The 15,406-nt window shown below is 40.8% G+C and overlaps 1 protein-coding gene across 1 annotated transcript in view; it reads right to left on the bottom strand.

Moving 5' to 3' along the window:
* Positions 1–5,027: 5,027 nt before the first annotated feature.
* LOC106611381 (calpain-1 catalytic subunit) overlaps positions 5,028–15,406 on the bottom strand; it is a 30,795-nt gene continuing 20,416 nt past the window's right edge. Inside the window, exons 16-22 of the mRNA XM_082955493.1 lie at positions 13,661–13,718; positions 13,094–13,158; positions 10,377–10,445; positions 10,175–10,253; positions 9,103–9,219; positions 8,364–8,416; positions 5,028–7,914 (exon numbers count right to left, since the gene is read on the bottom strand). Of these exons, the coding sequence (XP_082811619.1) occupies positions 7,888–7,914; positions 8,364–8,416; positions 9,103–9,219; positions 10,175–10,253; positions 10,377–10,445; positions 13,094–13,158; positions 13,661–13,718 (468 nt within the window). The 3' untranslated portion in view covers positions 5,028–7,887. The remainder of the gene's footprint in view (positions 7,915–8,363; positions 8,417–9,102; positions 9,220–10,174; positions 10,254–10,376; positions 10,446–13,093; positions 13,159–13,660; positions 13,719–15,406) is intronic.

The raw sequence follows: 15,406 nt of genomic DNA, 5'->3' as shown, positions 1-15,406 counted from the left end.
AAACATTGCATATGATCACCACTACATTAATAAAATATTACCCTCTTGCTAGACTGATTACTAAAACCGTAGCGAAACAGTGCAAAACGTCTGTCAGCTCAACTGGTTTTAAGGAACTCCCATGTCTTTTGGTTAAAGGATTTCCCACGTCTTTTGGTTAAAGGAATTCCCATGTCTTTTGGTTAAAGGAATTCCCATGTCTTTTGGTTAAAGGAACTCCCATGTCTTTTGGTTAAAGGAAATCCCATGTCTTTTGGTTAAAGGAAATCCCATGTCTTTTGGTTACAGGAAATCCCATGTCTTTTGGTTACAGGAACTCCCATGTCTTTTAGTTACAGGAACTCCCATGTATTTTGGTTAAAGGAAATCCCATGTCTTTTGGTTAAAGGAACTCCCATGTCTTTTGGTTAAAGGAACTCCCATGGTGTGGATTTTGAGCTGCAGAAGACTGGCGCCTCCTTTTAGTGTATCAGCAAGGCTGATACATCATCCATCAGGTTTGTGTAGAGCTCAGACACAGACAGTTGGGGACTGACAGTAATTCTGCTGGCCTGTCTGACATTTTTATCCTGCTTCTTATAATAAAATAATAGTAATAGATGTTTTTTGGCATACATTTTACATAAGGTTGGTACTGGGAATCAAACCCATGACTCAAGCGCCATGTGCTACCAACTAAGATACAGAGGAACAGGACATACAGTTGAAGTCGGAAGTTTACATACACCTTAGCCAAATACATTTAAACTCAGTTTTTCACAATTCCTGACATTTAATCCTAGTAAAAATTCCCTGTCTTAGGTCAGTTAGGATCACCACTTTATTTTAATAATGTGAAATATCAGAATAATAGCAGAGAAAATAATTTATTTCAGCTTTTATTTTTTTGCTGAATTCTGCATACAGAGTGTCAAATTGGTGTTTGTCCCATTTTGTGAATTCTTGGTTGGTGAGCGGACCCCAGACCTCACTACCATAAAGGGCAATGGGTTCTATAACTGATTACAAGTATTTTTATCCAGATCCTAATTGGTATGTCGAATTTTATCTTCCTGTCTCCCCTTCCAGAGGGCCTGAGGCTCTTGGACCGCAACTGAGGACACACTGGCCTGACAACTGGATGAGCTTGGCCCAATCCCTCCTTGTCCCCCTCTACCTGCTACCTACCTGTTGCAGCCTCCACTGGTTCTTTCTCCCCTGCACTCACCAGAAACTTGGATTCCATTACTTTCCATGACATCTTTATGAAAAGACATCTGACCATAGGGTCTTGAAGTTTTAATACTTTCTCTATGGTCATTATGGATATTGTCTTGAGACTGCTGGCGATAGGGAGGAGGTCAGAGACCTGGCAGTGTGGTGCCAGGACAACAACCTCTCCCTCAACGTGATCAAAACAAAGGAGATGATCGTGGACTACAGGAAGAGGAGGGCCAAGTACGCCCCCATTAACATCAACGGGGCTGTAGTGGAGCGGGTCTACATCACCAACAAACTAGCATGGTCCTAACACACCAAGACAGTTGTGAAGAGGGCACGACACGTTTTCCCCCTCAGTAGACTGAAAAGATTTGGCATGGGTCCTCAGATCCTCAAAAATGTCAACAGCTGCACAATCGAGAGCAACTGCTCAGCATCCGACCGCAAGGCGCTACACGCGGTATGTGCATACGGCCCAGTACATTACTGGGGCCAAGCTTCAAATCAAGTCAGATTTGATTTCCTACCATCCAGGAACTCTATACCAAGCGGTGTCAGAGGAAGGCCCTAAAAATGGTCAAATACTCCAGCCATCCTATTCATAGACTGTTATCTCTGCTACCGCACGGAAAGCGTTACCGGAGCACCAAGTCTAGGTGTAAAATGTATTGGTCGCTAAATGCAGAGAATTTACGGACCATGTAAAAAACTGTTGTTCACTAAATCCGTCTAAGGGCCATACAAAAATGGCTGGCTGGTATGCCCTCACCCGTCTGAGCAGTCGGCTGCCCTCACCCGTCTGAGCGGTCAGCTGTGAATGTCCTCACCCGTCTGAGCGGTCGGCTGTGAATGTCCTCACCCGTCTGAGCAGTCAGCTGTGAATGTCCTCACCCGTCTGAGCGGTCGGCTGTGAATGTCCTCACCCATCTGAGCGGTCGGCTGTGAATGTCCTCACCCGTTATAAACTTACTGTACAACTGATTGGTTTGGTTCTGTCCTCTATAGTGCTGTCTGGTTAGAACATGATGTTGAGGCCCATCACGGTACACTTGATAGTCACCACCACACACACACACACACACACACACACACACACACACACAGTTGTCTTTGGTAATCTGAAAGAGACTTGGAATCTTATTGTTATGGTTCTATAAGACAATGATATTCACACATGTTAAGGGTTATAACTATAAAATATACATACAGTACCAGTCAAAAGTTTGGACTCACTTATTCATTCAAGGGTTTTTCTTTATTTTTTTATGTTTTCTACATTGTAGAATAATAGTGAAGACAACAAAACTATGAAATAGCACTTATGGAATCATGTAGTAACCAAAGAAGTGTTCAACAAATCAAAATATATTTTATATTTGTAACGGCTGTCGTAGAGCGGGGACCAAAGCGCAGCGTGTTGAGTGCTCATGATGATAATTTATTATAACTCAAAATACTGAAGCAAAATAACAAAGAGAAAAAACGACAGCGCACAGTTCTGTCAGGTACAGAGACTAAACAGAAAATAACTACCCACAAACACAGCTGGGAAAAAACCCTACTTAAGTATGATCTCCAATTAGAGACAACGAGGACCAGCTGCCTCTAGTTGGAGATCATCCTAAAAAAACAACATAGAAATAGAAAAACTAGAACTTAAACATAGAAATACAAAACAGAGAAAAACAGAAAAACACCCCCTGTCACGCCCTGACCTACTCTACCATAGTAATAACCTCTTACTATGGTCAGGACGTGACAATATTTGAGATTTTCAAAGTAGCCACCTGTTTGCCTTGATGACAGCTTTGCACACTCTTGGCATTCTCTCAACCAGCTTCATGAGGAATGCTTTTCCAAAAGTGTTGAAGGAGTTCCCACATATGCTGAGCACTTGTTGGCTGCTTTTCCTTCACTCTGTGGTCCAACTCATCCCAAACCATCTCATTTGGGTTGAGGTTGGGTGATTGTGGAGGCCAGGTCTTCTAATGCAGCACCATCACTCTCCTTCTTGGAGACTTTTGACTGGTACTGTATACGTACATGAATAAATGACAAATGGCATTTTACTTACACCATATCTATAACGGGCTATAAATACAGCCTAGATATAAACTTAAACTTAAACATTCACTTCTTGGAGAGAGAAAGAAACACTTATTACTTGGATTGACAAATGATTAATGTTTACGGCACCCTCTCACTCCAGCTTTGTGTGAGAATCTGCCAGGCTAAGACCTTATCAGATGTGGCCTGGTGCCACAGGGTCGTAAATTACTCTGTGCTTGAGCAAGCTCCGAGAACTGTCTGGGAGGACTCTAGAGAGGAGAGGAGCAGACTGGCCTTTTTTTTTTACACTAGTTCCAAAAGACTCCTTAACAGCTTCTACCCCCAAGCCATAAGACTGCTGAACAGTCAATCTAATGGCTACCTGGACTATTTGCATTGACCCCCCCCCCACACACACACACACCTTTTTACGCTGCTGCTACTCCGTGTCTATTTTATATGCATAGTCACTTTACCCCTACCTACATGTACTGTACATATTACCTCAATTACCTCTACTAACCTGTACCCCCACACACATTGCCCCTGTATATAGCCTCGTTATTGCTATTTTACATTTTCTTAACTCTTATTTTTCTTAAAACTGCATTGTTGTTTAAGGGCTTGTAATTACACTATCGTTCAAAAGTTTGGGGTCACTTAGAAATGTCCTTGTTTTCGAAAGAAAAGCATTTTTTTTCGTCCATTAAAATATCAACTTGATCAGAAATACAGTGTAGACATTGTTAATGTTGTAAATGACTATTGTAGCTGGAAACGGCAGATTTTTTATGGAATATCTACATAGGCGTACAGAGGCCCATTATCAGCAACCATCACTTCTGTGTTCCAATGGCACGTTTTGTTAGCTAATCTAAGTTTATCATTTTAAAAGGCTAAATGATCATTAGACAACCCTTTTGCAATTATGTTAGCACAGCTGAAAACTGTTGTCCTGATTAAAGAAGCAATAAAACTGGCCTTCTTTAGGCTAGTTGAGTATCTGGAGCATCAGCATTTGTGGGTTTGATTACAAGCTAAAAATGGCCAGAAACAAAGCACTTTCTTCTGAAACTCGTCAGTCTATTCTTGTTCTGAGAAATGAAGGCTATTCCATGCGAGAAATTGCCAAGAAACTGAAGATCTCGTACAACTCTGTGTACTACTTCCTTCACAGAACAGTGCAAACTGCCTCTAACCAGAATAGAAAGAGGAGTGGGAGGCCCCATTGCACAACTGAACAAGAGGACAAGTAAGTTCCATAGTGAATATTTTGATTCCACGAACAGATATGAATAGCAGAGAAGTAGACAAAACATGTTGGGGTAGTGGTCAAAACGGAAGTGAAAATGGTGTTGATGCGGTTACATAAACTGCTGTAACTTTTCATCCGAATATACATTTTTTGCTTTTTGTCTTAAGTTGTTGCAAAGTGGAAAAATTTGCTGATTTGGGTAAAACGTTGCAAGATTTCTCAAAGAGAATGACAGTTGGAAGTGATGATGTCACAATGGGGATCTTTAGAATATTGATGAAATTAAATGAAAGTGGATTAAGGCCAAAAAAAAAACGGGCAAAAAGTTTAATAACATTAAAAAAAGTTTTACACAGACCATTTCGGACGTTTTGAATTTCGAGCAGCGTTTCTAGCGTGCAGAAGAAGAATAAGAAGTATGTCGAATATCTAAGCTGGGGCTCTTGCTTCCCAAGCCCCACAATTAATTTCATTGGTACATGACTGTTCAGTCTGTTGAATATTCCATCAATAAAAATATGGATTTCTTGGTTGAATGAGGGTTTTATTAAACCTTGAAAAGGGACACACACACACAATAAAGGAAGTTTATCAAATAAAGTAATTGACAGGAAAAGTAATTTGCTACATCAATTATAGTCACAGCAGCTCCCCTTCATTTGTGTAACAGGGTGAATGGAATGGAGAAATGGTTTACAATAGGCAGAGTAGGGCTCAACAGGCGTCATGTGTCCCATAGGGCAACCTATTCTCTATAACGTTTCCCTGTTTAATACACTACTTTTGACCAGAGCTCTAAATTAGTGTACTATGTACATGGAATAGGGCGCCATTTGGGACACATTTCAACTGTTGATGAAGCCACCTGAAGTCAATGGCTGCGTACCAATTGTCCATCCCTCTCCTCGTGGATATCCAAGCATTAGATAGATGTAAGCATTGGCTTGAGCTATTGTATACCTTGGTTAAATCGCTGAGATGAGAAGAAATGTGTAAGTCCACACTTTGTGAGAAAGACAATGGATATACAGCCAATGTTAATGGTCACACACCATTGAGTCATAAGTAAATAATAATAATAATAATTTAAAAAAAAGGGTATTCTCTAAAAGGGCAAAAAACTGACAATTTGTTGCAGTAGTAGGTAGGATAACAGATCAAGAGCTGTATAAGTTAATTTTCCAGAAAAATGCGACATACAGCGCCACACTCAGGCAGAAAACTGAATGTTCTATTCTCAGATAGGCCCATCTTTTCAAACCAAACACAATTTAATTCTATCTCTGTGTATTTCTAATAGATTCCAAACAAATTCTCTGTTTACTATTCAAAATATTGTACTTATTAAATCAACTTCGAAATTAACTGTTCTCAAATATATTAGTGACTAGGCTACACAGAACCATGGTGGACCCATTGTAAAATTAGAGTTTATTTTTCTCCTATTAAAACTGTCCCAGTGCAAAATGCCAAGCTCAATGGAGCGTCGTTTGTAGAGCGCTCTGAAGTAAACGCTCCTATCATCATATGGCTCTATTATCTCACCACACTGGACCTGTTGCGCTATTATTCCATATGTAATTCATCAACTACTGCTTTAGATTGCCTACTATCTGTGATGATAATATTCACAGTTATGCTGCCATATCTTAGCGAGAGTTGCTGGGGGAAAAAAGACTTGTGTTTGCAATGACAATGAGAAAATAATCGGCATTTTCACTGCCTGGATGTGTCTCGCTTGTGTTTGATATAAGTAGCCTTGCACGAGCTGTGGCGTGCGCGGTCCAGAAGTCTTGTAGGAGCGGCTCATGTTTGATATGCTTGCCAAAATATACTGTTACAACAAAGTGTGTATGAACATGTCGACCATGTCTTTTGTGTAGGCTACAACATGAAACAATAACATGAAATCGCACTTGAGGCATGGAAAGCATAGGTCAAACATGAAGGCTATTTATTTAGCCTAGGCTAGAGGAGCACTAAGCAGAAGCTATGTAGGCAGCAGAAATATAAACAAATATCCTGCACATGCGCACAAATCACCATATCAATAGCCACGGCAAATCAGGTTCCAGAAAATCCGCAACCATAGCCACTCGGTAATAATTAATTCTCTGCCTAACATGGACAGATTTTGGGCAGAGTGAACACTCGTTTTGCCTCTCGCTCTCTGGTTTCGAGCAACAAAGCACAGCAGGAATAATTTTTTTAAAGTCTGTTGTCAAAGCTTGTGTCCATTTACAATCTCCTTGGATGACATCATAATCATTTAATAACATGCAACCTTGTTTTACGAATACAAGGCAATACAATGAAGGTGTTATAAAGAGTAGAACAAGGTGGAACAAGGAGTTTTTCCCCCCTTTAGTTTTTATTGGCATTAATAATCCAATACTTGTGTAGACAATAGAACACTGGCCCCATTGCTTCAAACCATCATAGGAGAAGTTGTGTGACTGCATTTCTATTTAACAAAAAAAAAAATGAATATAAAACCCAACAACCAATATATCACCACGGTTACATGGATAATGAAAGGTAGTAGACATTCTAAATATGCAGAGAATACACTACTAGGCAAAGATAAAAACAAATATAGAATCTAATGGATGTTAGTTGCTGGTATAGAAAAAAGGTTTGAGTTTTGAATAGTTAATAGTGTAGTTATTCTGTGGGCTTTTTTGGTCCAGACTGAGGTGATCCTCAGTCTGGACCACCATCAGTCTAATCAACTGTGTTAGTGCAGGGCTGGACCAAAAGCTGGAACACTAACAGTAGTAGGCTCTCAAGTGGGCTCCCGAGTGGCGCAGTGGTTTAAGGCACTACAACCGGCTGTGATTGGGAGTCCAATAGGGCGGCGCTCAATTGGCCCAGCGTCGTCCGGGTTTGGCCGGTGTAGGCCGTCATTGTAAATAAGAATTTGTTCTTAACTGACTTGCCTAATTAAAAATAAAGGTTACATTTGAAATGTTTTAGTTTTCTTTCAAGTAGCTCTCCAGAACGATTAGAGATGGAGACCACTGCCCTACACATATACAGTTAGGAATGTAATAACCTTTACAATGTACCCAGAAACAACAACACAAACTACCACATTAGCAGATATAAAATATAATGTACCAGATGTGTACCAGAATGTAACCCATTATGTTTTATAGCCTATGAACCTGTCAATTTCAAGAGTACAGTCACTTACTAAGCACCCAATCTTAAGTGCTCTCTTTGAACTGCAGGAAATTCATATCTCAAAAGGGCAACAAATCACCCTGAAACTGCTGCAGCACAAAGGTAATGGTTTGTCCAGCAAAGCACCACCTTTAGCACATTTTTCAAATCTCACGATTCCAACTGCAGTCTTCTGTCCGTCCTATTTGGTCTGCAATTTACGTATACATGGAGATGTACATCCACTGAAAAAAAAATAATTCAAGAAACATCATGTAGTGTATATTATTTACATTTTACATTTTAGTCATTTAGCAGACGCTCTTATCCAGAGGGACTTACAGTAGTGAATGCATACATTTAATTGCATTTTTTTAAAATGTGTTTTGTACTGGCCCCCCGTGGGAATTGATCCCACAACCCTGGCGTTGCACTCACCATGCTGGCGTTGCAAACACCATGCTCTACCAACTGAGCCACAGGGAAGCTATAATAGTATCAAGTTGGGACCTCTTCCAATGAGAAATGTCCCCAAATGAAATGCAATAAAAATCTCCCGTTGTTCTCTGTTGTCTTGACAACTAGAAAGGTGTGCCATTTCATATCATTGGCATACACTCAAAGGTTCAAAACGTACTGCAGGATTGGAGTTGAAAACCCCTGGTGATGAGTAACTTTATTAACTGTTTATTACCTCATTCTCTTGAAGAGATATGACCCCTCCATCGTTGAGTTGTCTGAATATTTCTGTTGAGAAGGGCATGAATTACATTATTTACAATGTAGATAAACATGGTTTCAAACCCTCATCTAGCACAGGGTTTCCACATTCCTCATTATGTCTGCCATGGCACCCACAGGGTGATCCTAGTTAGTTTGCTAGATCAGGGTTTTCCAAACTCGGTCTACATTCCTCATTATGTCTGCCATGGCACCCACAGGGTGATCCTAGTTAGTTTGCTAGATCAGGGTTTTCCAAACTCGGTCCACATTCCTCATTATGTCTGCCATGGCACCCACAGGGTGATCCTAGTTAGTTTGCTAGATCAGGGTTTTCCAAACTCGGTCCACATTCCTCATTATGTCTGCCATGGCACCCACAGGGTGATCCTAGTTAGTTTGCTAGATCAGGGTTTTCCAAACTCGGTCGTGACCCCCCCCCCCCCCCCCCCAATGTGCACGTTTGAGATTTTGCCATAGCACTTCACACTTCACATAGCACTTTATTGAAATAATCCAAGCTTCATCATGAGTTGATTATTGAAATAAGCTGTGTAGTGCTATGGTAAAAACCAAAACGTGCACCGACGGACGGACCCTGATCTAGCAAACTAACTAGGATCACCATGTGTGTGCCATGCCAGACATAATGAGGAATGTGTCTTGTGTACATGCACAAAGATGTATTGTGAACTATTCATTTGTGGACTTACTGGCCATGCAGTTCATGCGTAGGACTAGGCTGATGAAACTCTCCAGGCTGATGTTTCCAGAACATCCACCGTAGCGCAGAGCCATCAGGTTTAACATGTCATCACCCACCCTGATCCCTGTAGAGGAGAGGAGAGGCAGACTGGGCTCACATCTCACACCTTTAGTTCACTGGGTAAGATGTATTATGCATCAGCTGTCATGTAAATGGCCTAATGTTTAGCCTTACCTAATAGTAGAGGTATCTGCAGTGAGTAAAATTATGATGGGTGTTGTGACAGGAATGAGGCAACTTATTGAATTAAATGCCACAAGTGTGGAAGGTTCAAAGTACAAACTAGCCCCTGTACAAATACAGATGTTACCGATCATGCCAGACAATGGGCCAAATTGTGCTCAGCGTTCAACACCATAGTGCCCTCAAAGCTCATCAATAAGCTAAGGACCCTTGGACTAAACACCTCCCGCTGCACCTGGATCCTGGACTTCCTGACGGGCCACCCCCAGGTGGTAAGGGCAGGGTAGGTAACAACACATGCGCCACGCTGATCCTCAGCACAGGGGCCCGTCAGGGGTGTGTGCTCAGTCCCCTCCTGTACTCCCTGTTCACTCATGACTGCACGGCCAGGCACGACTCCAACACCATCAAGTTTGCCGATGACACAATAGTGGTAGGCCTGATCACCGACAACGACGAGACAGCCTATAGGGAGGAGGTCAGAGACCTGGCCCTGTGGTGCCAGGACAACAACCTCTCCCTCAACGTCGTGAAAAGGGCATGACAAAACCTATTTCCCCTCAGGACACTGAAAATATTTAACATGGGTCCTCAGATCCTCAAAAGGTTCTACAACTGCAGTATCGAGAGCAACCTGACTGGTTGCATCACTGCCTGGTATGGCAACTGCTCGGCCTATGACTGCAAGGCACTACGGAGGGTAGTGCGAACAGCCCAGTACATCACTGGGGCCAAGCTTCCTGTCATCCAGGACCTATATAATAGGCGGTGTCAGAGGAAAGCCCATAAAATCTTTTTGTTTGTTTGTTTGTTTGTTTTGTCATGTCGAAAGTTACCTGAAGCCATGATTGCGTTCCTCAGTTCACTCAATGACAACATTCCAGAACGGTCTACATCTGTGCGGAAGAAGATGTCCTGGATGATGTAAGAAAATAATACTTTCAGGTAAATTGTACTTGGAAAATTAGAAGAATTTAATAATAATAATATATTTATAATCTGATACAGGTTCTGCCACAGACCTGCTAATTAATTTACCTTGTACACAGTAACTTTTCTCCATAGACGTAGAAATTCAGCAATGTTCAGTTTTCCAGTGATTGATGTCTGGAGAAGGAATGGTTAAGGAAATCTACAAAGGCAGAATACAACATTTTAGATACAATTCTACCAGATCATGGGAAAAGGCTGCACTTGAATCATTCTCACGGTGAATGGCAAGGCCCACTACGCTATGAAACCACACACTATTGCAGAGACTTTAATATTACCGTCCGCAAATTATATGGCGAAAAAATGTGTACGGAGGCAGAGGCACAGAAACTCACATCAATACCCTTGTCAGATAACTGCACAATCGAGACCATCCTGACTGGTTGCATCACTGCCTGGTATAGCAACTGCTCGGCATCTGACCGTAAGGCGCTACAGAGGGTAGTGCGTACGGCCCAGTACATCACTGGGGCTAAGCTTCCTGCCATCCAGGACCTATATAATAGGCGGTGTCAGAGGAAAGCCCATAAAATTGTCAGAGACTCCAGTCACCTAAGTAATAGACTGTTTTCTTTGCTACCGCACGGCAAGCGGTACCGGAGTGCCAAGACTAGGACAAAAGGCTCCTTAACAGCTTCAACCCCTAAACCATAAGACTGCTGGATAATTAATCAAATGGCCACCGGACTATTCCATTGACACCCCCCCTCCATTTGTTTTTTACACTGCTGCTACTCGCTATTTATTATCGATGCATTGTCACTTCACCCCTACCTACATGTACAAATTACCTCAACTAACCTGTACCCCCGCACACTGACTCGGTACCGGTACCCACTGTATATAGCCTCATTGTTTTGTTATTGTGTTACTTTTTATCATTTTTAATTTTTTACTTTAGTTTGGTAAATATTTTCTTCTTGAACTGCACTGTTGGTTAATGGCTTGTAAGTAAGAATTTCACGGTAAGGTCTACACTTGTTGTATTTGGCGCATGTGACAAATAAAGTTTGATTTGATTCGGGTTTTTTATTTGATCTATGGCGGGACGGCGAGCAGGCCTCTGCACTCTAGTTATGAATGTGTCTGCCTCTGCCATATGGACGCATTATATGACACACCGAGAGCAACTGGCATCCAAAAGAGTTGAGCACATTACTCTGAGATGTACTGCAGCAGGTAACTTCGATTGTAAACTACATCAAACCACATCCACTATGCGTATTCCTGTTCACTAAACTATGTGGAGATAATTGATCAGAGCATGACAGAAAGATTTGGAAACTGAACGAACTGAACTCAAACATGCAGGGGAAATACAAAAACATTCTATCAATCAAATGTATTTATAAAGCCCTTTTTACAATCAGCAGATGTCACAAAGTGCTTATACAGAAACCAAGCCTAAAACATCAAGCAATGCAGATGTAGAAGCATGGTGGCTAGGAAAAACTCCCTAGAAAGGCAGGAACCTAGGAAGAGACCTATAGAGGAACCAGGCTCTGAGGGGTGGCCAGGCCTCTTCTGGCTGTGCTGGGTGGAGATAATAACAGTACATGACCATTAAGGCCAGATGAGTGACCGAATCATTGGATTCAGAGGAAATACTTCTTATTGGAGAGAGCATCTTTCAAAAGCAAACCTTCCCTCAGCTGTGCATGTTTCTAACATAAAAAGCATCAGTAATTGTCCCACACTAGTGATGACTGCTCACCTCCAACGCTTGGAAGAGCACTTTGGGACCTACTTCCCAATCCGTTTGACTGTGATTCTGGCTCAGTTGACAAGACGGTAAGTGAAATCAAACAGCTGATCGAGCTGTCATGTGACCAAATGCATTCACGGCAGTGGCGGTCGGTGCCATTTAGGATGAGGGAGGATGCTATTTTTCATATGAGCATGGCCTTATTTCTACTACAGTATATTGGATGACTGTCATTCATATTCCATTCACCCAGTTCAATGTAACATCGATAGGTTTAGGCTACTACATGATACTAGAATTTTCCCTATACCCATCATGAGGTTGCTACAACCTAGCCTATGAATGAAAGTTTACAATGTAGGTGCACACAGGTCAAGATATAAAAGTGAATAATCAAGGTGATAGACAGTGACACATTCAATACCACCTTGCACACGCTTGCCTGGATCTAGCTGATCTAGGGTGTAATCATTAGTGAGTAATAATCATTAGTGAGCAAATTAAAGTTTCTATTGGACAAATTCAGGTATGTTTATCCCCATTTTATTTAGCTTGTTTCCGTTTAAGGAAGGTTTTTCAACAGAATCGGCGGAATGAATACACCCCGATCAAAATATAAGTTAACATCGGCAGTTAATTAAATAAAGCATTTTTACATTGATGGGGTTGTGAGAATTTTCAGATTTCAAAATGAGGTAGTGGGCCAAACAAATTTGGTAACCCCTGGGTTAATGGAATATCCAAGGGCAGATTAAAAAACAGTTGACATTTTGACCTGTAGTGGGATAACGCTGTTTGTGGTCTGTTTTATGTTGGTGTAACTTTTTTACTTTCCAATTCAGATTGCTGGGTTTGTAAACTGGTTTTCAGAATACATGAAGATGAAAAAGGAAACTAGTTCTCTCTCTCTAGTCTACACCATAGAGACTCGTAGATTCATTCACAGATTTTACTGTTACATGGGAGTGTTGAAAAATGTACTCTTGTAAAGTACTGTTCAAGGTGTTTCATAACAGAAAACATCATGGGAGACTGTCACTAAACTCATGAAGGATACATCCATTAAGGCCAACATGCTGCGACAGGACTCCAAGCTGAAGCCTTGTGTTTTCTTTGCATTTCCTGTGTAAAATGTGAAAAGGTGGCACATTAGAAAACCATACAGATCTTATTTAAACAATTCTCTGTGTACAAACTCCTGTTTTTATTCAGAACTTGTGATGGGCATCAATATCGATTATTCGATATGATATCGATATGAGCAAGGCATAACGTGATATCTGTTAACGTACATTATGTAAAAGAAAAATACATGACTGTTTCTGCATGCACAAAACCTTCTCACATGCTCTCAATTTATAGCGTACTTCACTGTCTGCTGATGGGCCATCAACGGGCTTCCTACTGGTTGGCTAGTTTAGACGCCCAGAACATTCACATCTGGCCCAATGGGCAATCAGCAAGCAGTTGTCTGAACTTCATAAAGCCGCGGAAGTTGCATTGTTATTTATTCAAACCGTTAAGATATTGATTTTGGTTAGAAAAAATGCTACTGATATCGATATCGATTTTCCATATCAGTTTCCCAACACTATAAATTACAGTAGATTTTCTCTTTACATACCTTGGATCAGATTTTCATTCAGACAGCTCTGAAGCTGTTCAGCATTCACCTCCTCAAACTTTTTAGTAAAAAGAAAATGATACTGTTATTATATTTTAAAAAAATTACAATTAGTTAAAAACAATGGGGCCATACTTGTTAAAATTTGAAAAAGTTTAAGCTTTAGTTCAAGTTTAAGAATGAGCTAATTAAAATCGTCGACGTAGTTCAAAGGCTATATGTTAGCCGTTCCCATTTCATAATCTGGCACATTTAGCCGTATGCTAATCTCGCCAGGTGGGAGTGATTATTTCCTGTAACAAATTCCGTGTCAACCTTTCAAAGATCTTAAAAGGGACAATGCAGCATTTTTTATCTCAATATCAAATCATTTCTGTGTAACAATTAAGTACCTTTCTGTGATTGTTTTAAATTAAAATGGTCAAAAAGAAACAAAAATAGCTTTTTAGAAAATAGCAATTTCATAAGCAAGAATTTTGCTAAGACTGTCTGAGTGGGGAGGAGAAAACTAAAAACGAGCTATTATTGGCAGATCGGTTTGGAAGTCTCATTCTTATTGGTCTATTAACTCATTTACCACCTGGTGATGTCAATATAGGCCAAAACTCCATCCCACCAAAACAGGCAAACATTTCAGGTAGCCTTTTTAAACAGCTCTTACAGTAAAAGAGCCTTATCTTAATTTTCACAATTTCACAGTATTATTTCAACATCATAGTTTGGAAATATATATCAAACCAAAGATGATCTATTATATTGATAAGATAGCTGAATGACCGCTCTAACATTGGAAAGACATGTCCTCAATGTTTGAAGGCAGGCAAGATCAGTTGGGACCTTTCTAACCAATAACAGGGCAGATACGTGTGTGAACAACAGTCATTTTTTTCCCCCAAAGTTGCCGGAATGCCGCACTTACACTGAGTGTACAAAACATTAGGAACACCTTTCTAATATTGAGTTTCACCCCCTTTTTTTCAGAACAGCCTCAATTCGTCGGGGCATGGATTCTACAAGGTGTCGCAAGCATTCCACAAGGATGCTGGCCCATGTTGACTCCAACGCTTCCCACAGTTCTGTCAAGTTGGCTGGATATCCTTTGGGTGGTGGGACCATTTTTGATTTGAATTGTTGAGCATGAAAAACCCAGCAGCGTTGCAGTTCTTGACACACTCAAACCGGTGAACCTGGCTCCTACTATCCATATCCTGTTCAAAGGCACTTAAATATTTTGTCTTGCCCATTCACCCTCTGAATGGCACACATACAGAATCCCTGTCTCAATTGCCTCAAGGCTTAAAAATCCTTCTTCAAACTGTCTCCACCACTTCATCTACACTGATTGAAGTGGATTTAACAGGTGACATTAATAAGGGATCATAGCTTTGACCTGGTCAGTCTATGTCATGGACAGAGCAGGTGTTTCTAAGGCTTTGTATACTCAGTGTACATCAGTACATTTGAAACAGCCTAAAAATTACGACATTTCTCTTTGATCTAATAAGCCTCACGCAAATCGACACTCTCTCATGGACCTCCGTTCATAAAAGGGCTTATCTCTCGCGGACACATTTTGGGCGGAGTAAATCTTTCCTCGCTGATAAAACACAGGAAAATCATGTTTTTTACTGCACTCGACCTTTAAAAAAAATGTATACACAAATAAATGGCATTTGTTAAAATAGGTAAGCTTGCCTACCAGAGGGATATACTGTATTTAAACTTCCAAATTCAAGGTTTACATTC

The sequence above is a fragment of the Salmo salar genome, chromosome 09 (genome assembly GCF_965601325.2).
Source record: "Salmo salar chromosome 09, fSalSal1, whole genome shotgun sequence".
Taxonomy (NCBI): domain Eukaryota; kingdom Metazoa; phylum Chordata; class Actinopteri; order Salmoniformes; family Salmonidae; genus Salmo; species Salmo salar.
Note: the sequence above shows the minus strand (reverse complement) of the source record. Positions and strands in the feature narration are given on the sequence as shown.